Source organism: Dermacentor variabilis, chromosome 5, assembly GCF_050947875.1.
Source record: "Dermacentor variabilis isolate Ectoservices chromosome 5, ASM5094787v1, whole genome shotgun sequence".
Taxonomy (NCBI): domain Eukaryota; kingdom Metazoa; phylum Arthropoda; class Arachnida; order Ixodida; family Ixodidae; genus Dermacentor; species Dermacentor variabilis.
In genome coordinates, this window is record NC_134572.1 from 199,980,656 (window position 1) to 200,007,875 (window position 27,220).

At 44.6% G+C, this 27,220-nt stretch overlaps 1 protein-coding gene and 1 long non-coding RNA gene across 3 annotated transcripts in view; one reads left to right on the plus strand and one right to left on the minus strand.

Moving 5' to 3' along the window:
• LOC142583430 (uncharacterized) overlaps window positions 1-27,220 on the plus strand; it is a 1,100,669-nt gene that overhangs the window by 947,510 nt on the left and 125,939 nt on the right. For both annotated transcript variants that reach the window (XM_075693897.1, XM_075693898.1), the window contains 4 exons: window positions 820-927; window positions 2,923-3,138; window positions 3,847-3,900; window positions 15,804-16,003. In XM_075693897.1, the coding sequence (XP_075550012.1) occupies window positions 820-927; window positions 2,923-3,138; window positions 3,847-3,900; window positions 15,804-16,003 (578 nt within the window). The remainder of the gene's footprint in view (window positions 1-819; window positions 928-2,922; window positions 3,139-3,846; window positions 3,901-15,803; window positions 16,004-27,220) is intronic.
• LOC142583431 (uncharacterized) lies at window positions 22,637-25,981 on the minus strand. The gene is made up of 3 exons (XR_012828623.1): window positions 25,953-25,981; window positions 24,827-24,958; window positions 22,637-22,722 (listed from the first exon to the last, which is right to left on the minus strand). It is a non-coding gene; the product is annotated as an uncharacterized LOC142583431 (long non-coding RNA).

The window sequence follows — 27,220 nt, forward strand, 5'->3', positions numbered from 1 at the left end:
CGGAAAGAAGTTTAACTGCCCTACCGATAGTTTTCTTACATCTCCACGCAGAACCGCCGTATCAGGTCCAGGATTCATCTCGACATCGTCCGACAGCAGCAGCAAGGAACGTGCAACAGTAATGCACTCACTAGCTAGTCATTTGGCTCTTTAACGAGAAGGTAATGGTTCGATCGTTTTGCAAATACACTGTTTGATGAACCACCTGAATGGCGAATAGCAACGGGTTAGTGGATACGCTAGCGGCACATGCGATGGTCTTATAACTGGCGTGAAGGATGCTGTTAATGCCGATGGGGCTTGACACGCTCGATCCACAGGCAACGAAGACGACACTGGCGGTGGGTAAGTGAATCGCAACCGGTTCATTGACACGAGGCGGCAGTGAGTACACCGTGCACGATGGAGCCATGGCGGTAAAGCCATGACAATACATCAGCAGGACAGCCTCGAGAAACACTTACGTGATGAGTAGCTGTGAGTTAATGAATTATGAAGCGACACAGCAACTGATACAGCCTCATGGACCCCTCCGCCCTGTGCATTTGAATGCCATGAGAAACACAAATGTGGACAATATAGCAATGATCGATCCTATAGTAATACCTCACAACTCTATCTTGCGAATAGCTAGCGTTTCCTTTGACATATGATGAGCGCTGTAATGTGCCAGAGCATAACAACTCACCCGGAAACATCGTTGTCGCCGGCAGATTTGTGTAGAACTCTCGCAGAACTCTCGAGGACAATTCAACAGCTAACTTTGTATGCTATCGGTGCTACGTTTGTAGTGTAATGCTTTGCGGTGTCATTGTACAGGGCCAGCCAGGCAAGGAAGGTCCTTCCGGCCTCCAAGGACGGCCTGGTGACAAGGGACCTGTTGGGCCGCCGGGACAGCCAGGGCCACCGGGCACCCAAGGCTTGCAGGTAGCGAGCCCTGTAGCACTTTTGTGCCATCGTCCAACTCTATTATCGTGTGAGCTGTACGTCCTGTTCTGCAAACTAAGTCGTGAGCAATACGGCAGCACGAGAGCTTGTTTCACAGCGCCGTCTGCTCCTTTGCTATTGCCGATAATACTGTCCTGGTTGAGTTTATAGCATGCCGCGCAAGGTTGTATAGGTTGAAGCACTGTCTTGTTACAACCAGTCTTCACCCTACTCGTAAGGTGGTGAAATTCACTCCGTTCGGTGAAGTGTTTCCTTATCGCCGCGTTCTTCTTTTCTGGATCACCACGACCACTTCTCCGCATTCTGGTTGAGCTTACCTCTGCATCTACATGCATTGCAACTAAGAATTGTTATGGCTTCCACATCACAAATATTCAGGGGTAGGTGTTTGTTGAAGATAGCAAACTTAAAAGTAATGATGGCCCATAAGCAAATACACACTTTTTTTCATTAGAATAACAAAGGAGCACCCGTAAGCCACGAATCGCTAACCTTACACGATACATCGTCAAATAAACTGGCACTCGCCTAAATTTTATGTATGAACCTTAGACGAGCGCCAGATTATTTAACAAGGTATCACCCTCGCCTGACAAGCTCTTGTCGAACTTTGGACTATTTAAACGATACAAAATATCATCATATTGATAAATCATTTGAAACAGTATGTGCCTACTGACAGCGTTTCACCTATCATTTTCTTGCCTTTGCGTTGGCGATGTCTGTTTTCGATGCGCTATGTGTTTTTTTGTTGTTTGCTTTTCTTCACTTTTTGGCTTCTGTTTTTGCATATACTGAGGGTAGACATCAATAAAATTTCACTTGCGGGACAGCGTTCCTGTCGTCCTCTTGTCTCTTCGTCCCTTGTCTTCCGTTAAATGTTGAGGTTCTGAGCCACTACTGCATTTTTTCTCTCTCGCTCGATTGTTATTGCTCAGGTTGAGACACAACCTACACTTTAATAAGAAAAGCTATTCGAGCGTGTAACATTTTCTTTAAGGAATGAAAAGCCGCCGCGGTTGCTTGTGGCTACGGCGTTGGGCTGCTAAGCACGAGGTCACGGGATCGAATCCCGACCATGGCGGGCGAAGATGGTGGCGAAATGCGAAAACACGCGTGTACTTATATTTAGGTGCACGTTAATGAATCCCAGATGGTCCAAATAATCGGAGTCCACCACTGCGGCGTGCCTCATAATCAGATCGTGCTTTTGGCACGTAAAACACCACAATTTATATTAAGGAAAGAAAGGATTTATGCAACTGAGGCCAGCTGAGAAACTAATCTACACAAATTTTGGAAGGAATTATTGCACAACTAGTTGATAACTGCACACCATTGCAATGCATTTTCCGCATTCCATCTATGTGTTAAGTCCTAAGGTTACGTAATTTGGAGGTACATGATGTAAATTAATATGAGAGAGTGCAGAAACATTAGAAAGCAAAAATGGTTTGCGTCTTGCCTTGAGAATGTTATGTATAGGAATGTACAACGCCGAAAAACATGATAATGCACGTTTGCTCATTACTATTCATGTGGTGCAGGAATTGTCTTGTTTGACAAATGCTCTGTAGATAAAAAAGAAGCCACAAAACAAAATAACAAAGCATATAACAAAACATATCAGAAAAATGTGCATGCTCCCTTTTATGCATTTAAAGCCCCGCGCAGCATTTCTGCCTATAGCTCCTAACATTTTTTTTGGCTCCTCGTCTATGCCGCGTGCTCTTTGCCATGTCCTTCTTTGAACACCATCTTTTTGTTAACCCCTTATTCGTATATGAGTTAATGTTCAGTCGCCACTATTGGTATTATTTTAACTGTATTGTGCATTTATTCGACATCTCCATATCACTGTTACGTAAGTCAGAAGTTGGAAATAAAGGTAAATTCGACATCGATTTTATATGTACACGTAAGCGCAGGCTTACGTGTAGAAGTGAGTAGAAGCCAGGTGTATCTGGTATGCAGGGTCCACCGGGCAGTCCAGGCCCTGCGGGTGCAACTGGAGAACGTGGCGAACGTGGTGAAGCCGGCCCTCCTGGTGTTCGCGGCCCACAGGGCCAGAGAGGGCCACAGGGGGCGCCTGGCCCACAAGGTTTCAAGGGTGATCGCGGCGCTGCTGGAGAAAGGGGCTCCAAAGGTCACCGAGGCTTAGTAGGACTCCAGGGCCTGACAGGATCAGCGGTGAGCCTTATACTTACAATCACCAATATATCTCTCTAATGCTATGCTACCTGCGATCGGAAGGCGGTTTTCCTCATTCGCGTATTTTTACGTTGCTCGGCAATTCTCGCTTGCGTGAGCACCGTCAATAAGTACCTGGGATAAGGGCATCGCTTTTCTTGTTGCTCTCCCACCATGAAATCTACGTACTTCAAAAGTTCTGTTAAATAATTTTCTTGTGTGGGAAAAAATGAAATCACTAATAAGCTTTAAGTATAAAAGGTTCCATTAGCTGTTCTAGATATTTCAATAGACACTACGTGTAGTCGCATTTTGTGTATCTGGCTTAAGCACTATTTTTGCCAAAAGCTGTTCAGTCTACTGTAACCTAAAAACCTCCATTGCGGCTACGCTATCCTTTGTTTAAGTTAATCTTTGCCTGAGTGAAACGTTAGCGGAAAGACACTTTGATTTGAGAGCGTAGAAGAGATCTTGATACTTATCCCATAGACCCTGTCTTTTGTAAGATTTTTTATGCACATTATAAGTAGGAATGTTAATAATAAAGAGGGCCACGGAAAGAAATCAGACACTGATGACGTTAAAAAAACTGGGTGTTATTCTATTGTACTATACGGTACATACAGACACTCAATTTATAGTTGCAACAATCTTAAATAGAATTTAGATAACGTAGCCGCCCATTGTTTCTTTTATGCTTGAACACAGGGACCACCTGGTGCCAAGGGACCAATAGGAAACCCCGGGCCTCCTGGAGCACCGGTGAGTTGCACCCCTCGATGTTTTAGTGAATTTATGCTGAATTCGATCAGGCGAGACCATTCTTTTCAGATTTGGAACACCGAATATAGTCCAGTCGCACATCCTGGCAGAAGTTCTATATTTCAGTTCGCCTGTGAAAGATGAATCAGCAGTTACTTAATCGATGGATTTCAATGTTCGGAACAAATACTGCTCAGTAATCTCTCCTGTCAGCTCTATCCCAGCCACAATAACGCATAATGTTAGTGAAATGACAGTATACCACCGGGATTTTTTTGTCAAGTACCAGCCCAGTGGTGTGTGCCTGCCAAGGGCGAATGGTGTCGATAACATTGTGAATAAGTGTCCCAATAAAGCTGCCCACAAAGCCTACGTAAAAGACAAAATAAATAATGTTTTCTAGACAATACTGCTAGGCGTAATGAGGGAAAGAAAATACCAAAGAAGATGAAGGAACTGGAGACCCGGTGCGCTAAACTTGCAACTGTTTATTGCGCTGAAATTATTTATTCTCAGTGAATTGAGTACAAAAGCAAGTCACTTAGTACTCGCTCACTTGCCTTTGTACTGTGTATTTATTGATGAAGTCCACAGTATAATGGAAGCCCGTCTGGTGGAGACGATGCATATTCAAAAAAAAAAAAAAGATATCCGGGTACCAATTAAAATGTTTTAAAAGCATGTTCACGTTTCAGCTCGCCCAGGGAAGCATTGCGCATAATGAAACTAGCAGCAGAGTTTGCGCCTTTTTTGTAGGCGGCTCAAGACATGATAAGGTACTTGACATACATGGACAGCAGATTTCCCTGCTTGCGATTAATAATGTGCGTCGTGGTTTGGATGAGTAAAGAATAAATAAAAAGAGATAAAGACACATACAAAGATTTCGTTCCTTGGCATTCACGCCAGAATTTTCACAGTTAATCGTTTGGGCACTAGTTGCGCAGTGTTGGGCTAAGACATTCGATGCAACGTGTTGATTCTGGACGCCATTCCTCTGCTGTTTAAGTGTTGTCTTGAAGTTGCCGCTTTCTCCGACGTAGACATAGCGACAGTCCGCCCATGAAATGACGCACACCGCACCTGGGAAGTCGTCTTTCTTCTCTGGGTCTTTCACAGCAAGAGCTCGTGTCTGAGAATCCGGGAGGGAACGTGCGCAGCCTGTACGTAATACGACCGTAGAACGCGTGCAAGGGTCCCATTTATGCCTTGGGCGTATGGTATCGAAGAAAATTTTTTCATCAATGGTAGGGGTGAGTACTGCGTGAGCCAGCTGGTGCCCTACTGAGTAAATGAAGTACTCAGGATACTCGCGAGCCCTCAATTTCCGTCGCAGACGTGCAGGTAGTCTTAGGCCATGTAGTCTTCCGCTGTTGTGGGCACGTTTTTCGCCCGACAAAGAAGAGAGCCGACAAAAGACGTCTTTCGCGAAGCAGGGCGCACTCCTGTGTAGTTGGGTTAGCGACAAGTGCGAGTTTGCTTCCTAAACACCTTGAATAAGAAATTTTGGCTTTCATGTCTCCAGGAGCGGCAACTGGCCTTCTGATTCCGCTTCTACAGTGAACTTAATTGCTGCTTGCATACTGTTCAGGTGAGCCGTGAAAAGGTCAAGGTTCTGTCATTGCACGAGGCTGCAACATATCTGAAGAATGCCTTCGGTGCCGGTGTAAACGAGGATAACGCCTCAGCTTCGATATAGCTTCCATTCTTAAGCTAGCGACTGTGACCGCAATGGATGCCCCCATAGCCGCTGCGTTGATTTGCCAATGAAATTTATTTTAGAACGTTATATATGGGTTTGATAGGCAAAACATCAGTAGACATTCTTCGCATTCGCCATGACTAGGACGCTATCTGTCGCCGCAGCGCCGACCGTACACAGGACCAGCCTGTGGCTGGTCCGCAAACTCATATCCGGAAATCTAAAATCCGCAACCGACGGAGGTGCACTTACTATACGTCGAAATGCCGAAGATGCTCCGCCTACGACGAAGACACTTCAGCATATATCTCGACGACGTAGGAACGACAGGCCAGGGCCCATCCCGAGGAAGCCTCGAAGATGCACTGCTACAGAAGAACGCTATGCAGTTGTGGTGTGACGCCACGACACAAATACAATGCAAGACGAAGAATCATCGACCTCGACATGCTTCTCGACGGCCACACCAGCACCGCTCTAGTAGACACAACAGCCGACTATTTCGTCATCAGTGGACCCTTTGCCACCAAGCAAAAGAAAGTCAAGACATGGGACGGCCCTCACATCCGGACACCGGCAGGACACCTTATAACGCCTACTGAAAGCTGCACAGCAAGAGTTACAGTGCATGACCGTATTTGCACTGCGACCTTGGTCATCCTTCAAGGGTGCTCACGCGACGCAATTCTAGGCAATGACTTTCAAAATCAACACGGCGCAGTCATTGACCGAAAGTGGAAGCCGAAAATGCTGTCCACAGACCAAGCAATACCACTGGAGAGGACTTATTCCGCTACGCTCCTAATACCCACAGTCGTAGAAGGCGCGTTATCGAGGGCAACCAACGTCTACTGTTCGACAGTGAAATTTGTGTCACAAGAGGAACTGCTCTACTGCACGGAGCAGAAGCCAAAGTGATGCTGAGAAACTATAGCCAGGAGTTCAAGTACATTAACAAGGGCATACATACGATGGCACACATCGAAGAAATTGTGGAAACCAGCAATACGTTTATCTTCTCGGATCCTGTCGGATCTCCCTCGGCGGTCAAAGTTCGAGAACCAGTCTTCGAGATAAATCCAAGTCTTCCCGTGAGTAAGCAGCAACAGCTTAAAGCTCTCCTCCGACGATACAGGCTGCTTTTCGACGTCATCCTTTATTCGACGTCATCCTGTATTCGAGCAACACGAGTTGCAAGACATCGCATGACTGAAGAATCGGCTCGACCACTCCACCAGAACCCTTACAGAGTTTCGACGCGACAACGTGAAGCCATAAGCCAACAAGTCGATGAAATGCTGCTCGACGACATCATCCAGCTGTCGAACAACCCGTGGGCATCTCTAGTATTCTCGCTGACGAAAAAGGACGGAACCCTGCGTTTCTGCCTCGATTATTGTCGGTTGAACAAGATCGCAAAGAAGGATGTATACCCTCTCGCACGCATAGTGATGCATTGGATGCGCTGTGCAACACTGAGAACTTCTCGCTGATAGATTTCAAGACTGGCTATTGGCAAGTAGAAGTCAACGCGAGGGATTCTAAGAAGACCACCTTCATCACGCCAGAGGGCCACTGCGAGTTCAAGCTCATGGCACTTTGACTGTGCTCGGCACCTGTAATGTTCCAGCGCGTTAGCAGGGTTGAAGTTGCAGGCCTGTGCGGTCTACTTGCACAACGTCGTCATCTTCGCCGGAAATTTTGACGATCACCTTAGGCGGCTTGGAACAGTACTACAGACCATTAAGTCATCAGGGCTCACTCTGAAGCCCGAAAAGTGGCGTTTTGTTTACGATAACCTTGTGTTCTTGGGCCACTTCATCAGCAAATCTGGAGTCCACCCTAATCTGCAGAATACATCTGCCATAACTGAATTTGCAGATCCAACAGAAAAAAAGGAGTGCGCAGATTTCTTGCCTTCTGTGCCTATTAGAGGCACTTTGTCAAGAACGTCTAGTTTAAGTGGGGAACGCCGCACATGTTAGCATTCTAAGAGCTTAAACGACGCCTAAAGTCACCACTAGCACTCGCCTATTTCGCTGAAGCCACGGCCACCGAAATACACGCTGATGCAAGAAGTTTAAGCCTCGGCGCCATCCAGCCCACAGGAAAAACGGATTTCCAAGGTTCATTGCTTAGGCTGGTCGGTTGGTTTCGAAAGCGGAAGCAAATTATTCTACGACGGAAAAAGAACGTCTTGCGATCATTTGCGCTACTACGAAATTCCGTCCTCACTTTTCCGGCAGGTCCTTCTAAGTCGTAAGCGACCACCATGCCTTGTGTTGGCTGGCAAAATAAAGGGCTCTTCAGAATGCCTCGCACGTGGAAGTCTCAGACTCTATGAATTTCATATCGCCGTCGTCTACAAATTTGGACGCAAGCACTGTGATGTCGACAGCCTATCACGCGCCCCCGTTGACCTCCCACCGCAGGACGACGAGGATGACGATGCCTTCCTTGGAAGAATACGCGCGGAAGACATCGCTGAACAACAATGCGCAGACGCGAAGCTACAAAGCCTCATCAAGTATTTGTAAGGCAACACCAACGTTTTCCCTAGGGTATTTAGGCGAGGTTTGTCTTTGATTTTCCTACTGAACGACGTCCTCGTAAAAAAGAAACCCCCCATACGCGCAAACTACCTCCTCGTTGTGCCTGCAGCATTGTAGCCAGCAATCCTGCACGTCGTGCATGATAATCAGACATCCGAGCACCTTGGATTTTCGCGTACACTCGCAAGGATACAAGAGAAGTACTACCGCCCGCGCCTCACAACAGATGTCACCTGTTACAGCAAGACATGCCGAGACTATCAGCAAGGCAAGAAACCACCAAAAAGGCTGGGAGGTCTGTTACAGCCAAACGAGACTCCTTGCAGACCATTCCAACAAACCGGGAAGTTCCTCGAATGTTACCGAATATTCTATCCGTCGTCTGTTGTCGCCGAACATTGCGTAAGGTGATTGTATGTGCGACGCGAATTTTGTAGTAATTTCTGGAAGACACGTGGGCACCAGCGATTATTCTGGAACATTCGATGCCCCATGTATAGAAGCAAGCGCCGGCCTCGGAAACTCGGCTGCTTCGTTGGCAGAGGTACTTGGCGCCATCCATCAGGAGGGCGGAAAAGCAATGCCGCTTCCCTTGCACGGCCCCCTAGATAGGCGCTTGCACGCGCCGGTTCAGGAGCCCGTGCCTTTTGCCCTTTCTTTCAACTCCTCTCTCCTTGCCCTCCTTCGCAACTCTCTTACCTTTGACTGTCTCCGCGCGCGCCCGCCGGCCTGGCGCCAGCTTAGCCTGCTGCATGAAGTTTCATGTTTCGTTATCTGCTGTTACCTGGAAGCGTGCACTGCTGTGCGTTGACCGGCGTGGGCAGTTTCGTCAGTTCCGTGGTCCTCGATAGCTGTGTGGTTGTGCTCTTTGATGTTTCACCCGTTTCACGACTCGCACCGCTCGTGCATCGTGCAGGGATGCACAAATATCTCAAAAACAAGCCCGGCAAGTTTCTTCCGGGTGTCTAAAGATAACAGGTGAGCGCGGACCCGAGGACATAAGAAGACGCATGTACACGAACACGGCCCTGGGCATGTGTGTGTTCCATGAGTCTCGGGATGTCGTCGCGCCTTGATTGTGCTACAGTTCCCTCTTACCGGTAGAGAAAGCTGACAAATAGACGTTCCACCTCATTGTGACCTGGTCTACGATTTGTGTTTTAATGGCCCAAGTCTTATTCTGCAACTTCAGTAACTCGCCCAGCTTTCCATTCCGCCCTCAGTGCTTTTTCTTTGTGTCACCGTTTTACTAACGTACTAACAGCTGAAAAATTACGGTCGTGTTTTATTTATTATCTCAGTAATTGCCAAAAAAAAAACCGTGCGAACAACTTTCATGTGTAGGCATGATACGCTTTTTTCTTTCTGGAAAGCATGACCATTGCAAGTGTCCTATATACAGATGTTTGCAGTTCGTGTTTATTACACAAGGGACGACTTAGTGCCTTAAGTGACGTAATCCTACTGCTAGGAATTACATCCGTGGTGAAAGAAAAGTTGTATTGTTGGCTCACTTCACCTGGTCTTGGATTGATGAAGGGGCCTTTCTGCGAATGTTTTATATGGGCTCCTGCAACAGCTGATTACATCCCGCCCTCCTTGCCACCATTACTCAAATTGTGGCCAAGTGCAAAATATGATGATAATGTGTAGTTCCGCTTTGAGTACAATGTTATTTTTGTTCTGCCCTGTCTTTTTCAATTTGTTCACTAGCAATGAAGAAGTCACGCATTTCATATACTTTTTTGCAGGTGTATAAGTAAGTACCTTTCTTTATATGGCTGTCAACAAAACAGTCTTAGCATTTTATTCTATATTTTAGGTATCTTGCGTGTCATTGTTTTTGCCATTACCAGTGAATTTTCCTATTCTTTAGTTGTCATGAGTATGTCATTCATGTCGTCCAGTTTTGTGCAATATCTCAATGAGCATACCCGAAGCTCTATGGGCATATATCAAAAGCTCTTCTACACTTTGGTCTTTAGGTCATTATATAAAAATCATGTATATGTGTGTGCGTGAAACAGCCTTCGCGTTTCCTTGATTTTTATTTTTATTTCTTTTATTTCACTGTGGGGAACTTTCGTTTTGTATAGTAGTCATGTACATGTAATGCATTTTTCACTTTTGTACATTTTCTGAGCGTGTTTCATGCCAGGTTATGCGAGAATATTTGTTTTCGGAAACACAAGTCAATAAAACGAGGCCAACGATCTGTTGTGTTGGAAGTGGAGTTTATATATGTTCTGGCATATGCTGGCATACTCAAAGTATGGACAAGACTCCGTGCGTGCTAGCGCATAAAGAACCCACTGTGCAGCACGCGCCAGTCCACAAGCAGCGCCTGGGATATATATATATATATATATATATATATATATATATATATATATATATATATATATATATATATATATATATATATATATATATATACACACGTGCCGCGGACAGGCAAAAAGCAAGCAAACGTGAAGGTACGCGGGGCATGGTGAAGGGTGGAGAGGGAGCGGAGCAGGTCGCCATACAAATAACAAAACAAATAAGGACCACTAGAATGAGCATCGAGGCGCCGTACGGCTGCTGTTCTCGTTGCCATGCGAATGTAAGCCATCGTGTGCGCCGCCATTTTGCCAAAGTATTGCCCTCCTACTAGGACCGTAACCGAAGGGGACCTTGGCGATAGCGTCGAAAGAGCGTCTACCGAAAAACAGCCAATGGCAGCCATGCGGAGATTCACCCCTGGGGTCGACGCGCTTGCCCCGCAGTCCAGATCCGGACTATCGCCGACTGTGTTCGCCGCTATTGTTGTGCTTTGAGTGTAACTTACTTTGGTGGGCACAGGTTTGACCAATAAAAAGTGAAAAAGTGAGTTTCGTCGGTCACAGTTTCGCTTCGGTTTCCATCATCGTCAATACAACGTGACAATGTATTATTTATTTCACAATAACCCTAAAGGCGCTCTAGGGAGGGTATTACATAGGGTAAATGTTACATAGGTGAGGTGAACAGTGCGTAATGTAAATACAATGGAAAAACAAAACTGGTAAAAAATTAATTACAGTGCATCAACGTACAAACACAAAAAATAATGATAGTTATCAGTACAGCAACACTAAATGGTTTGTACACAATGTGACACTGTCGTGGAAGCTTGGTTAACGGCGCATTAACAAACAAAAAAAGAAAAAAATGTTTACAAATCAGAGAGTCAGATGTGATATATTAGGTATTCATGGTACTGCGTAGAGCGTCTGTAAATTTTAAGGCATTTGTTTCGGTGACAATGTGCGATGGCAGATTATTCCATTCTTTCGAGGTGCGAGGTATGAATGACTGACCAAATGCGAGAGAATGACACATTATACATTTAACTTTGCAAGAATGATCCCGACGTGGAAAAATGACTGAGGGTTTACGCATGAACTCGTTATGAAGGGATACGTGATAGTAGAGCTTATGGAATAGTGTTAAACGAGATATATTACGGCGATGTGACAAGGCTTCAATTTCGGCGCGATTTTTAATGCTGTTATACTTGTTTCTCGTGAATAATCTGAAAAGATGAAGCGTACAGCACGGCTCTGCAGGGCTTCTAAGTCAGTTATTAGGTATGCTTGATGGGGATCCCATATGGCTGACGCGTACTCTATTTTAGGGCGTATTAGTGTTGTGTATGCCAATTTGCGTAAGTATACGGGAGCTTGTTTGAGGCTATGTTTAAGGACGAACGGTTTACAGAAGGGAGGATATGGTTAATATGATTATTCCACGTCCAGTTAGGGGTTAAGTGTACGCCAAGATATTTGTAGCTGGAAACTTGTTCAACAAGGCTGTTGTTTAAGATGTAAGATGTTGATGTTCGGGGCGCCTGATTAGTGAAAGACATGAATTTAGTTTTAGTAAGATTTAGAGGCATTAGCCAAGTTGAACACTATACGTTTATTGCGTTTAGATCAGATTGAAGAATGTCGTGATCGTAGTTAGAGTGAATATTACGATATATGACGCAATCATCAGCAAATAGTCTGATATTGGATTTGATGCCGTCTGGTAGATCATTAATATAAATTAGAAAAAGTAGGGGCCCAAGCACACTTCCCTGTGGCACACCTGATGTTACGGGGACTAGAGATGAGTTGTGATTGTTAACCGATGTAAATTGCATCCTGTTAGAAAGAAAGTCTTTTATCCATGTTACAACAGTAGAGTCAATGTTCAGCTATGTAAGTTTGTGAATAAGTCGACGATGAGGGACACGGTCGAATGCTTTTGAATAATCTAGGAATACGGCATCTACTTGAATTCCGGTGTCTATTGATGAATGTATGTCGTGAATAAAACCAGCGAGCTGAGTGTCACATGAATAGCCTCTGCGAAAACCGTGCTGTTGCTTAAATATGAGGTTATGTTCTTCAAGGTAGTTAATGACCTGGGAATGTATGATATGTTCGATTAATTTACAAATGTTACTTGTTAAAGAAATTTGTCGATAGTTAAGCGGTGAAGAACGATCCCCAGACTTGAAAAATGGCACTACCTTAGCCACCTTCCATTCGTGAGGGATAACGCCTGTTGATAGTGATTGTGAAAATAAGGCGGACAGTACTGGAAAGATGCTTGGGGCAATATTTTTTAGAATTGTTTTATTTAAGCCAGTATTATCAGCCGAAGATGAAATCTTCAGATTAGTGAGGAGAGAATAAATTCCAGAATCGGTGATTATTATTTCCGGCATAAACGAATCGGTGCGAGTCATGGTGGCTAAGGGTTCCAAACATTCGCGTGTGAATACCGATGAAAAAGTTTCGTTCAGTAGTTGGGAACAATCAGTGTCAGTTAACGCTGCGCCATCATGATCAGTAAGGACGATGTCAGAATTATGCTTGGGATTAATGACACGCCAAAAGCGCCGAGGGTTAGTTGTTAACATCGATAACAGGTGCCGTTTATAGAATTGTCTGCGCGTGGCTTTGAGTAAACTTTGGTATTCTTCGTCACATGCTTTGTACCGACGCCAGGATTTAGATAATCGATTTCTGTCAGCTTGCCTGAATAATCTTTTTTTCTTGTTATTTAGGCGACGAAGGTTCAGCGAAAACCAAGGAGCAGTGTTATCGGATTTTATGGAAATGACCGGGGTGTATTTATCTATGAGATTAATGAGTGCGTTTTTAAGTAGTAACCAGTTTTCTTCTACTGTCCGCGACAAGTAATCTCTCAGAAAGTCGATAGAAAAAAGCGATAGTTCATTATTACTACTATCAAAGTTAGCTCTTTTGTAACACCTGATCTGCATGCTGATAATTTGCCTTTTGATAGGTGAAGGAACAAAGCGACCAGTTAAAACCTCATGATCGGATAGACCAGTAATCTGAGTTATTTCAGAACATATATCTGGATTGTTCGTTAGGATCAAATCAAGAATATTAGAAGAGTGCGCAGAACATCGTGTCGGGCTTGAAATTAATTGGGTTAGGCTGAAATCAAGACAACACTGGAGGAACGCATGCGACTCTGACTGTGTGCTATAGGTTGATTGTGTGGACCATGCTACGTCTGGGAAATTAAAATCACCAAAAACGATTACATTACAATGTGGAAACCGATGAGTAAGTTCAGTAAAAATGCGATGAAATTCCGCTGTGAACCCATGAGTAAGGTCCGGTGGGCGATAAAAGACACCAATAATTACGTTACTTGATCTGAATTTAAAACATGTTACTACGCATTCAAGGAAAGTGCTAATAACAACGGGCATTACAATATACTGTCTGTTTATTGTAAGGAGGACACCACCACCTCGACGATTTTTCCTATCGCAACGAAAGATATTAAAATCAGCTTCACAAACGAATATGTTTTCATTAGCAGTAGCATCGCTCAACCAAGTTTCAGTTAATGCTATTACTGTTGCCGATGTTGAGTCGATTAGTGAAGATAGTGCGACATTTTTAGACATAACGCTTCTAATGTTAGTATATAAAAAGCAGCAACCGTCCTCAGTATTAATCGTACTATTTATTAATGTTTGTGGTGTTTGTGGAACCTTAGGTGAAGTTGAAAAGTTGGCGCTATGTCAAACTGGAGACACAACCGGGGAAACGAGCTTCGCACAATTTGCTTGAGTGTCCCATACGTATACTTCCTTGTTAATTTTTAGTTTGTTAAAGACAAGGCTTACACGGTCTTTTTCTTTCTTTATCGTTTTAGAGAACTGCCAAAGTTTACCTCTTTTATCGCGAACCGCCTCAGAGTAATCACGAGAAATGCCAAAGTTAGTATCTTTCAGCTTGTGGCCATTACTAAGCACCGTTTTGATTTCTTTTTCATTGAAAAACTTCGCAATAATTGGTCGAGTGCGTTCATTTGAAAATCTTCCGAGGCGATGCGCACGTGCGATTGAAGGTGTTGATACTCCTAGTTGATCTTTGCAGAATTTAGTTACTATTTGCTCGGACGTTTCCTAGTCTTCCGAGTCACCCGTGTCTTGAATGCCTTAAAAAAGGAGATCAGAGCGCCTTGAGCGGTTTTCCAAATCGTCTATCTTATCGTGGATCATCGATATATCACGCTCGCTGCTGCTGCTGCAAGACTGAGGCGACACTCCTGATGCAAATTTTCATTCTAAATCCTGGATTTGATTTTGCATTTTGGCTAGATTAACTTCTTTGCTTGAGATTGGTCTCTCTGAGGAAAGTGACTCAAATTTACCTTCAACTTCATATACGCGTTCAGTTAGTACTTCAAGATAATTTTTTAGTCCAATGTGTTTGTGTAACACTTTGTTCACTGATTCCAACTAGTTAGAATTACTCGCTTCCAAGCGTTGTATGGCAATGAATACCATGTCAAGTTTTTCTTCTTGTGCTTTCGTCATTGGACCAGGGTTCACTTCAATGTCTCCGCCTAGCAATAACAGGCGCAAAAGATACAGTACTGTATGCGCAAACCTCTTGATACCGTTGGACATATCAGGGGGCCACGACACCGCAATGAGACAAGGATTGTTGCTACGATAACATGAAGCTTCAAGGTAACTAACCTGTACGAGTGCAAACTGTGAGCGAAACATTCCAACTGCGGTGGCGTGGCCCGAAGTGTGGAAGAAAGGTGCGTGGTTATACTCAGGCAGGTTAGCTGACATGGTCCCAAGTTGCCAGCCGAGTGGATGACCATCAATTAGGTTTGGCGGCGCGACATCTGGTGGATCTCGGCCACTTTTTGTAGAAAATGGCTCGCTGCTTGAGAACTGGTTGTGGTAGCAGCATTCGCTCAGCCGAGGCCCAGCCAGTGGTGCCGGTGACGTGGAACAGGACTGTCCAAGCAACGCCGCGAACAGGACCTGTACGAGTGCAAACTGTGAGCGAAACATTCCTACTGCGGTGGCGTGGCCCCTATATTATATATATATATATATATATATATATATATATATATATATATATATATATATATATATATGTATAACGTACGTTCAGGACCTTGCTTTTTGAGGGCAGGACATTCCAGAGCAACTTGAGTACATGTATCATAGTCTCCTCGGTTCCTCTAAGCGTTCAAATGAAACCTTACACGGCGAAAATTAGCGACTTCCTGTTGACAACATGAAGGCGTCGTGTTCAAGGTGTTTACTTTTGGACCAACAGGGTACTCCCGGGCCAAAAGGACCAGCAGGAAGAGACGGATCTCAGGGACCTCCGGGCCCTATGGGCGCTCCGGGTCCACGAGGGCCCCAGGGAGAAGCCGGGAAGCCCGGATCATCCGGAAACCCCGGACCACCCGGACCTCCGGGACGGCCTGGAGAGCCCTTCGGCTATGACGCTGCAGCGCTGCATGCCATTATGGGGTGAGTGAATGCGTGCCATTTTCGGCAAGTTGTCGGGGGTTCTTCCTTGACACTGCTACTGCTCTAAGAGATGCCTTTCAGCCAGGCACATTCCCTAGCAGCATCCAAATGGTAAGAACCACTGTCTCTATAACATATGTCATATGCATTGTACCCCGCAGGGGCGTCTGCATCAGCAGGCGTTTGCTGTGTTGCGACACCACGTACCCGAGCATGCGAGGGTTGTGCCCTCCCGCGTGTAGCTGTGCGCGGCTTAGCAATGTCTGGGAAAAGAGGATCCTGGGGTTGAGCCGATGCCGGGTGTTTGGACATTTACGGCCCCTCGGTGGCGGCAACACAACTCTTTCGCCTACGCTTCACATAGACGGCACCTCCAGATTGACCGGCCCGGAGGAAATCGGCAGTTGCCTTTTCCTGTCCTCCTCTTCGATCTTCGTCTTTCTCTCTCTCTTTTAATCATTCCTGTTCTCTCTTCACTTCTCCTCACTTCAAGCTGTTTGGGCGGCAAGGGTGAACCTTGTTTTGGGAGCCAACCTCGGGTATGCCATATTTGGTTATAGCAATGTCGTACAACTTGTGTTTGTAGGACCTGTGTCTCTAGGTCTTGCAACGTCCTCTTGTTGGGCTCCACGGTGGCTGGCTGGCGTTGCTGCCGAACAATTTGCCTTTACGTCTGGTCGTACCCTCCACTCCCTGATCGCCCTCAGAAACGAGGGCGCAGCGAAGAAGTTTTCAAGTTTTTTTGCCGAAACATTTACCATTTTCCACGATTCCATGTAATACATTCAGGGAAAAAAGAAGACATTGAAAATGATCTCACGTTTTCTCGTTGCAAAGACACTTACTGAAGCTCCTGGCCCCGGTTATAAAGTCTGCATATTGGCAAGCGGCGATCTCCTTTTAGAACTACAGGAAAAGAAAAAGTATGAAAAATTCTCTGATGTATTTTTCAGGAGTATTCCAGTGACGGTCACACCTCACCGCACAATGAACACTACCCGCGGAGTCGTTTCTGATGCAGATCTCATGGAGCTGACTAAACCTGAAGTACTGAAGGGCTGGAGTTATCAAAATGTGATCAATGTCAAGAGAAAAAAAGATGATGCGCAATGGCTAGGATATTGAAACAAAGCACCTTATTCTAACATTCGTATCAAGTATGCTACTTGAGACCATTGAGGCTGGGTACATAAAGATCCCAGTCAGACAGTACATCCCCAATCCTCTCCGATGCTTTAGCTGCCAAAGATTTGGCCACAGTTCACAGAACTGCCGAGGCCACCAGACTTGCGCTAAATGTAGTTCCCAAGAACACCTATCTGACAATTGCGAGATTGCTCCACACTGCATGAACGGTGATGAGGAGCACGCCGCGTACTCGCGGTCCTATCTATCATGGAAGAAAGAAAAAGAAATAGTCGCAATCAAAGTTAAGCTCAAGCGGTACGCAGGAGGGTAGCATACCTGCCAAAGAACAGCATTACCGAAGTCGCGCGTCAAGGGGCAGCGCCACAACGGCCTCCGGCGGCTGTCCGTCCCACACAGTGAGGCGGCAGTGACGCCCGCTCCCCGCTGCCCCGGCAGAAAAAGCTATCTACCTCTGGGATTGTGGCATCAAAGGTTTCGTCTATTGAGACAAGGCTTTCACACCAAACGCAGCGCTCGCAAGAGTGCCTGTGCAGCGCCTCGGAAGAGGCGATGGACACAACCAGCGAGACTGCGCTGCCAGCGCCTAAGGAGCGGCGAGATTCTCGCCATGGCTCCAAAAAAGAAAAACGCCGCATCACAGTACCTGGAAAGGGCTCTGTAAGCTAAATCCTCTTTCTTAAACACACGGCACCAATACCACATCCAACATAGATACACAAATAGTAAACTGGAATGTCAGAGGGCTCCTCCACAATCTCGATGAAATTAAAGAACTCCTACATGAGTATAGTCCTAAGGTGCTGTATGTTCAAGGAACACAGCTCAAACATACGAAAAATAATTTTCTCCGACAGTACGCTATTTTTCGTAAACACCACGATGACTCTGTCGTGTGGTCCGGTGATGTGGCTGAGTTGACAAAGGTGTTGCCTGCCGGGAATTAAGTGCGTCCCTAGAGGCAGTTGCTGTCCGAGGGGTGTTGTGTAACAGGCTCGTCACTACTAGCTCTAGATACATTCTTCCGAATTACCAACTTCAGAAAACAGCATTTGAAAACTATGTAGGTGAACTTCCGGCGCGCTGCATAGTTGTCGGTGACTTAAACGCACATAACACTTTTTGGGGAGACTCTCATTGCGACGCGAGAGGTCGCCTAACTGAAAACTTTCTCTTTTACTCAGGAGCATGTATAATTAATAAGAGCAAACGTACACACTACACATTTTAACACCCTTAAGGGTGCAAATCAGTTTGTCGCCAGACGAACACCCTAAGGGTGCTGTTGGCTACACCCTACAGTTGGGGTGCCATTATAGCACCCTAGAGGAAAGGTGTCCAGCAAAATAAATTTAGGGTGTAGGGGTGCAAGTCCATATTACCACCCATCTATGTGAGTGTTGGAAGGGTGTACACCCTTTTATTTCTAGTGTGTATGGAAGGCAGGTTCGGCAGTACACGCCTTCAATTACTACTATGTACAGCGATCCACGCGTAACTCTCGCGTGTGTCCGAAGGTTCAAGTTCGGCTACCAAACGCACCGTCGAACAGCCGGCCTTGAAGCTTCGATGGGCACACACGCACCTATACGTGTGGATCACATTACATATTAGTAATTCACGGTGTATATTGCAAAATCTGTCTTCGCTGCACAAATACAACCTAGCAAATGTCACTTTTGAGCATGTATATCAACACCAACGGTTATCACGATTTCCAGATCCACATAACATGCAACACAGACTTGTACGATATATGCTGCATTTTCAAGAAAAATGTAAATATATTTATTGCATGCTGCAATACAGAGTACAAGATATGCATAAATCACAGAAAATATAAACATGCACAATCACCAAACACATCAGTAAGTACAAGAACATGTAGATTTCCCACAAAGGTATCTAAAATGTATGTATTGATCAAATCTGTTCTTAGAGAAGAAACTATGTATAGCGGCACTGAAAGAGCCTGAGTTGACCTCGCAGTGTTTCGGGCCACATAAAGGAATAAATTTTCAGTATAAGGCTCAATGAACGAAAATTCGTTTTGATGCCTTGAATAAAAAAGGGATATTGCAAAGATGAATTAGAGAAGCAATTGAAATGCAGAGCAAACGCACAAGACACCTGTTATTTTGTAAACTAATGTAATTGCAAAGCATTGTGAAAAGTTTGGAAAGTCGACATAAGCAGAACTGGCCAACATTTTTCGGACTGAAACAATACTTTCCAGGTGTAGACGTGCTTTAGGTGAGGCTTAAGCGAGCAGCATTATTGCTAATTTTCTCTTTCTAACAAGATTACTTGAGCACGAAAAATATGTAGAATTTTTTAGTGCCTACATAGTTTGTCCTCTTTTGTGAAACGAGAGTTCTCTGTGCTAAAGGTGCTGTGTAGCAGATTTTCTAACTACAATTCCAGTTTCTATAAATTTTTGTCTTGTAACCCGAAGGCACTGGTACATATACAATATGTAGTTTGAAAATAGGTTCTTTTCTTACTATAAATCAAGAGTGAATATTCCACATTTACTATTGTGTGGGTGCAAAGTGCAGTAGAAGGCCTGATAAAAGCAAACCACTGTTGAGTAAACGATTTAGCTGAGCACGAAAGGTGGACAGTGTTTTAAAATACATAGTAAATTTCTAAATTATTTGCACTTAGATGCAATAATACAAGATTAGGGCTTGCTGTAGCATGTGAGTATGCAAATTAGCAAATATGGTTTAATAAAACACCCATACTCTGGTTACTAAAAGAACACAGGCAGTCATGTAAAAGTTCAAGTTAAATATCACACTGTTAACATTTGCCAGCAAATGGTCGTATCAAACATAAATACACTGAAAAAGGTGCTTCCTTGGGATAGTTGGCAATTAATGAGAAAAAATTACGTACAGCGTGAATTACAATGACGGCGAGAGACGACACACTGCGCTGACTTCCAATAATATTTTATTGCGTTGCCACATTGTGTGTATGTATACAAGAGCGGGCATGCGCAGAAAATGAGTCACAAGGGGCGTCTAACAGCAAGTCATTGTACTAAGCACGTGGTCACCTGAAAAAAAAAACATAATTTCCATCTCATGAAATACAATACTTCACTAGGGTCAGTGTGATAGAGGGGGCACTAACGCACACACTACCCAGTTTTCTGGTGAAATTTGCTTCTATAATTTCCCGGATGACTTGTGTCTCGCTAAAACTTTCGTATCTTCAAAGAGGGGCACGCAGCCAGTTTCAGGGCAATGGATGCCGAAGTGGCCTTGAACAGTGTTATGGACGTTATAGTGCACTCTTAAACGATCATTTAGGCACCCGCCTGTCCGTCCAACGTATTTACTGCCTCAAAATAGGGGAATATGGTAAACCAAATTCGTTGCACATATCGCAAAACGTTTTCTGTGCCCGACCGAGCAAGAACTCTGACGCGATTCAGGCGCGTTTACACACTTACAGAGCTTCGCCAGCTTTTCCGGGGTTGAGAAAAGGACTGTGATTCCTGGAGGCTGCGAATCTTTTTTAGCCTATCGGAGACATCATGCACATACGGTGGCACTGCGAACCGATGTCTTTCAACCGGCTGGTTCCTTGACTGAGCAGGCTCATCACGGTTTGTGCCCCTCAGAAGCTGTTCCGCTATGGCTGAAATTAAGGCCAAAGGGTAGTCAACCCTAGAAAGGCGATCAACCTGTGCAGCAAGACTATGTTGCATCTCGTGTGAGCAAGATTTATTGAGGTTGTTAAGGATGCAAAACTTTTAATACCTCATTTAACGAGGTTTGAGTGTGCAGAGTTAAAGGGCAAGAGTGACTTCTTACTTCTCGGTTCGAAGCACTAGCGTCAGATCTACAAAGCGCGAGGAATTATCAATGGGGACCTCATGCGTTAGTTGTAGAGACTTTCTTAAACATCTCCAAGACTCCCGAAGCAGCAGGCTCGAAAACGTGATCAGTGCAATCAATAAATACCAGGTAGCCATTTACAAACCTGCACACTTTGACAGAAGATGCATCTAGGTGACCTTCAATATCGAAATCATGAGCTAGATAAATATCACATAGTTGCGGCGTGAGGCATGATCCTATACAAACACCATTTATTTGTATATTGTGAAGGATCATGCTTGGCGCTGCAACTGATATTTATCTAGCTAATCATGATTGAAACATTCAAGGTCACCTGGATGCGTCTCACGTTGTCAAAGCGTGCAGGTTTGTGGACGACTAGCTGGAATTTATTGATTGCACTGATCACGCTTTAGAGCCTGCTGCTTTGGGAGACTTGGAGGTCTTTAAGAGCTGCAGCCTCTAGAACTAACAAATGAGGTCCCCATTGATGATTCTTTGTGCTTTCTAGATCTCAGGCAGTGCCTTGAACACAAACAGGTGTGCTAGTGCTTTGAACCGAGAAGTAAGAAGTCACTCTTGCCCTTTAACTCTGCACATTCAAAGCTTGTTAAACGAGGTATTGTGAAGTTTTGCCTCGTTAACAACCTCAATAAATCTTGCTCACATGAGATGCAAGATAGTATAGCTGCACAGGTTGATCACCTCTCTTGGGTTGGCTACCCTTTGGCCTTAATTTCAGCCATAGCGGAACAGCTTCTGAAGGGCACAAAACGTGATGAGCACAGTCAAGGAACCAGCCGGTTGAAAGACACAGGTTCGCAGTGCTACCGTATGTGCATGATATCTCCGATAGGCTAAAAAAGATTCGGCAACCTCCAGGAATCCCAGTCCTTTTCTCAGCCCCGGAAAAGCTGGCAAAGCTCTGTAAGCATGTAAACGCGCCTAAATCGCGTCAGAGTTCTTGCTCTGTCGGGCACAGAAAAGATTTTGCGATATGTGCACCGAATGTGGTTTACCATATTCCCCTGTTTTGAGGCAGTAAATACGTTGGACGGACAGGCAGGTGCCTAAATGATCGCTTAAGAGTGCACTATAATGTCCATAACACTGTTCAGACCACTTGGGCATTCATTGCCGTGACTGCTGCTGCATGCCCCTCTTTGAAGATACGCAAGTTCTAGCGAGACGCAGCTCACCCGGTACTATATTGAAGCTGATTGCACCAGGAAATTGGGTAGTGTGTGCATTAGTTCCCCCTCTATCACGCTGACCCCTAGTAAAGTCTTGTATCTCAACAGATAGATATTGTGATTTCTTTTTTCGTGACCATGTTCTTAGTACATTGACTTGCTGTTAGAACACCCCTTATGACTGCCTTTCATTTTCTGCGCCCATGACCCCTCTTGTGTATAAACACACTATGTGACAACGCAATAAAATATTGTTGGAAGTCAGCGCAGTGTATGTCATCTCTCGCAGTCCTTGTCCTTCCCACTGTACATCATTTTTTATACTGCACAGTGAATATTAATTGATTCAAAATTAGACAAATATAGTACACATCTGAGCTGCAAAAATGCAATTGATGCAGCAAATGACGTTTAGCTTTCCAAAAGAAAAAAAAAATGTTCACGGTTACCCAGAGGGGCAGGGGCTTCATTCTCTGAGCATCTTGACCAATAAATGCAGCGCATGGCATTGCTGGAATCTTGCGTCCTGCATTAGCAAAATAAGAAGAGAATCATGAGAGTTCAGTCTGTGCAATTACACATGTGCACTGTGGAAAATTTGATAAGGCAACAAGCTCCTGAAAATAACAAACTTAAGTAATGTGACTGGGAACAATGCACAGCTCAGGCAACTGGGCAAGACAGGTGAAAGGTAGGAGAAATTTTTATTTTGCAAACTTAGGAATCGCATTTACTGTGAACACTAAACCACTATGTCACTTTGAATACAAGGCACATAAAGCAGCAAAAGCAAATAAATTTACAGTAGCCTTTTCACCATAGAAAATAAGAGTGAATTAAATTTAATGACACTACCAATGACACCTCTCAACAGACATTTGTCCAAGAGTGTGTATGTGACCTTAATATAAATTGACATGAAATCTGCAATAAATCTCTGCATTACACTTTATAAGTACTGCGGCTGAGAACCTTACGGGATATGGCACATTAAGAGTGACATGCGCAAGACATTAAAAATGGCTGTTTTTACACAACATTATTACACTAGGAGACGGAGTAGTCTTACAGACAGTGCACACAAAATGAAAATGAGGGAACCCCCACTGGCATTCTCATTTGCCCTGCAATACCTGCATCCAGCCCAACAATCTCCAACTCTCCAATGCAGTTTATTAGACCATTTCTGTATAATGAAATTTATTGTGTATTTCTTATCTACTAATTTAGTAAGAACTGACATTTCGGCATACTTTCCTTGAAAATTTAGCATGTGTTAACTATTTTCCTTAGAGCAGGCCCCTTTCTTTCAATGGGTTAGCTTGGCGATATGGTGACAAGTAGTATTCCCAAAGATCATAAGTTTAAATAAACTTATGTTTATAAGTTTATAAACATATAAGTTTAAATAAACTTATGATCCTTCGTCATGCTCCCACTTTTTACTTCATGCTCTAAACTGTGATACCCCTCCTAGGCAGTTTATGTTATTCTGCGAATACATACATGGTCCTTCTTTATGTAGCCTCTCAACTAGAGCCTGAAATTTCTCGTCTCCTAAAAAAATCACCTTTACCACCCGAAATATATTGCACGGTTACCCCTCATTAGGGGGGGGGGGCAGGGATTGTATATAAGTGTTCATATTCAAAGAACCTCAGAGCCACAACCATTTCTCATCCTGCGTTGCCACTACCCGCATGAGTCGCTATGGTTGTAAATTGGCTACCCACCCTCTCCCGCCTAAAAGTACATTTTCCACATGGAAAATCACCACAGCATTGCATTTGATTGAATGAGTCCTCCTGTGCATGCTTTTTTTTTCTCGTCTTGTAATGGCTAGGTTCAACATGGTCAAGTTGTCTGAAAACTGCCAAGCCCCAACCAATACTTTGTGTAGTTTCAAAATTATGAAACATTCATTTTTCAAGACTTGTCCCAAATTAAGCATGAGGCAGATCTTCATGATGCAAATGAGGAAAGGTTGTGCTTAGTGAAAATGATAGGGCTACTATATCCTGCAAAACTGTGTGAAATGACATATACTTGCAATATTCATGAGCAGCTAGCTCAGTACAAGAAATAGGCGCAATGCCTGCGGAAATGTTTTTTAACACCCATGAGAGGTCCTAATTTCTTGTAGTTTCTTCAAATCCCTTGCAGTCTAGATTGCAATCCGGCGCATTTTGATATTGTATTTGAAATAAAAACAGCTCAAATTTTAAGGTTTTGAGAATTATACGGGATTAAATTAAAGGTAGCAGAGTAATGCAACGAGCAAATTACAAGCTCATTGCATAGAGTAAAGAAATATTCCTTTCCTGCAAAAACATTGGTAGCAGGAAGGTCATACGAAATTAGCACTGACTGCACAATAAAGAATATCATGCTGGAATGCTCCAGTCTGTGAATATTCTTGCACAAAAAAAATCCTCATTATGAAAGGCCATCAAGAAAATGCAAGTGCATGCTTTGGATCAGCAGTCATACCTGCAGTATGCAGTACAATCGGCAATATTTAAAAACACACACAACTGCACATAATATCAAGCTTAGGCCGCCGAGGAGGCTCAGAGTTTTAAATTATAACTTGACTTACTATATTAAACTTCACACCTTTATCTACTTACAATGTTGTCTTCCCAACTGCTTCCTAGAAGACATCAACCATCTATCTGCCTGAAGGCGAATGCAAGTGGCTTGCTCTTGATGGAGGGCACCAAGGCTGGGCATTGTGAAATTGCTGCTATCATCTGCATGACCTGCGAGAAACAACGCTCTAAGTTCAAGATAAACAAATGCTATTAGAATGAAAGACAAGATCACTGGCAATGAGCCTCGTTTCGATTTGCACGAGAAAAGAAAAAAATATGGACTTTGTTCTGCTTACTGAAAAAGAAGCAAGCTTCCTTCCAGATGTTGCAGTCATGCATTAACATTGTCACACAGCTGCACGTTTGTATGCTCATATGCTGCTGTCGCTACTCTGCCAGCATGCTTTGCATCGCTTATTATTTCAAGTTACATTGATCATTGTGTTTTCTTCCCAATTTTTGGCAAATAGCACCAGCAAAGAAGTAGCTCACTTACACACACACTCCCTTATGAGGAGCGAATTCACATACACGCACGCATGCATTCACGCATGCGCGCACACACGCACACACAACAAACACACAAGCCTCTACCACATAAGCAGCTTCCCACGCTTGACACACTGCATTTTTATTCTTTGACACTCCTACTGCTAAGGCATAAAAAAGCCTTCGTGTGACCAACCCCCAGCTCCTCAACCTATACTTCCAGCTTAAACACTTTCTCGAGAGCCAGGACAAGCCTTGCAGCTTCCCCAGTTCTCCAAACTGTAGTTACGAATTTCAATAGGGCTATAGGCGACAGCTCTCGAAGGGCATGCAAACTACCAGGAGAGACCTAAAGCTTGCATATGATACCTCTAAAGCACAACAACAACACTCCAAATTTTCAAAATTCATTAGAGCTCCTGGGGACAATTGCTATATACGTAGGACGTCTCGAATAACCTCCTGTTCACAATTTCAGCGGTTGTCTGTATCAACGGAAATGTGGGTTAATGGGAAATTCACGTCTTTAAGATCAGAATTAGTGTAATGGTGAAACACACTACGAGATTTCTTAATCATTTATTTATGCTCTGGATGTAACGTTCCCTTTAGAATAACAATCAAGGATATCAATTCATCAGGGCAGAGGAGGGAAAAAGGAGGAAGCGTATACCTGACGCCTTCCCACTGATCCTCCTGAGAAGCGGCGCCTCATACAGCAGTTGTCCAGGTTGGCTTGAAACCAAACTCGGGTTTCAGGCGGCAACACTCGCTGCACCAATTTGGAAGAGTTTTATTGCGAGTAAAACTCTACCGGCCTTATGCAATACATATGCACGCACACAAAACGCACTCGCGCGCACACAAATATACGCACTCTCAAAGCGCAGACACAAAAGCACGCACGCGCACATTGATAAACACAAACAAGCACACATACATGCAGGCAGACACGCTATCACGTGCACGCACACACAGCGACCCACACGGAAACAAGCTCACAAAACACATACGCACTAGACACACGCAAGCACGCCGGCCCATACAAACCGGCATGTACGCGCGCGCGCGCAGGCGCGCGCACACACACGCACACACACACGCACACAAAGCGAGCTGAGCGCACGCACACACACGAATCGAGCCGAGCGCGAGCACGCACACACGCACAGACAAAACGAGCCGAAAACATGCTAAAGGCGCCCGGCAAGCAGCAACAGCAGCACGCGATCGCATCAGGGAGAACCAATACCGCGCCAGTTCTTTCGAAAGGTGGCAAAGTCAGTCGTCCTTTTTCTATGCGACGCAAAAGTGGTCGACCACATTACAAGAAGCCACGCTGAACGCACAAAATAATCACATCTACGAACGTTCAAGCGCTCAGAAACAAAGCGTAACTATGCAGGCGCACCGCGCCCGATATAAGACGGGGCGCGATCGAGGTAGTTAACTTGCCCTACTAGGAGTGCAGCTGCTCTTGCTCTTACATTAGTGAATTATGCTACGAGATCACAGTAAGAAACTTCTAGAGCGAAGAAAAACACGTAACCCACCAAATAAATACCAAATAAATGGGCACTTGCCTGAAAATTCCCCTTATGGCAGTACTACCGACCGCCGACACAGGGCACATTGCAACTGCTCGTCTCAGCGTCCGTGGATCCATCTTCCAGTGCGTACGAACGCTTTGCTTTGAAGTGGAGCACGAGTAATACACAAAGCACGGGCCACATCTTTTTCTACACCGCGCACAAAACTAATCACACGTGTAAAATTATTTCCCACAGCGCGAGACGCGAACGCATTTCATGTAGCGAGAGAATGCAATAATGGCGTAGCTGCCGCCTTCCCGTCCTGCCGCGCGCCGAAGTGACGGCATGTGACTGTACAGCGTCCTCCCGTCACTTCCGGTCGCTTTTCATTGAGCAGGGGCGGCAGCGC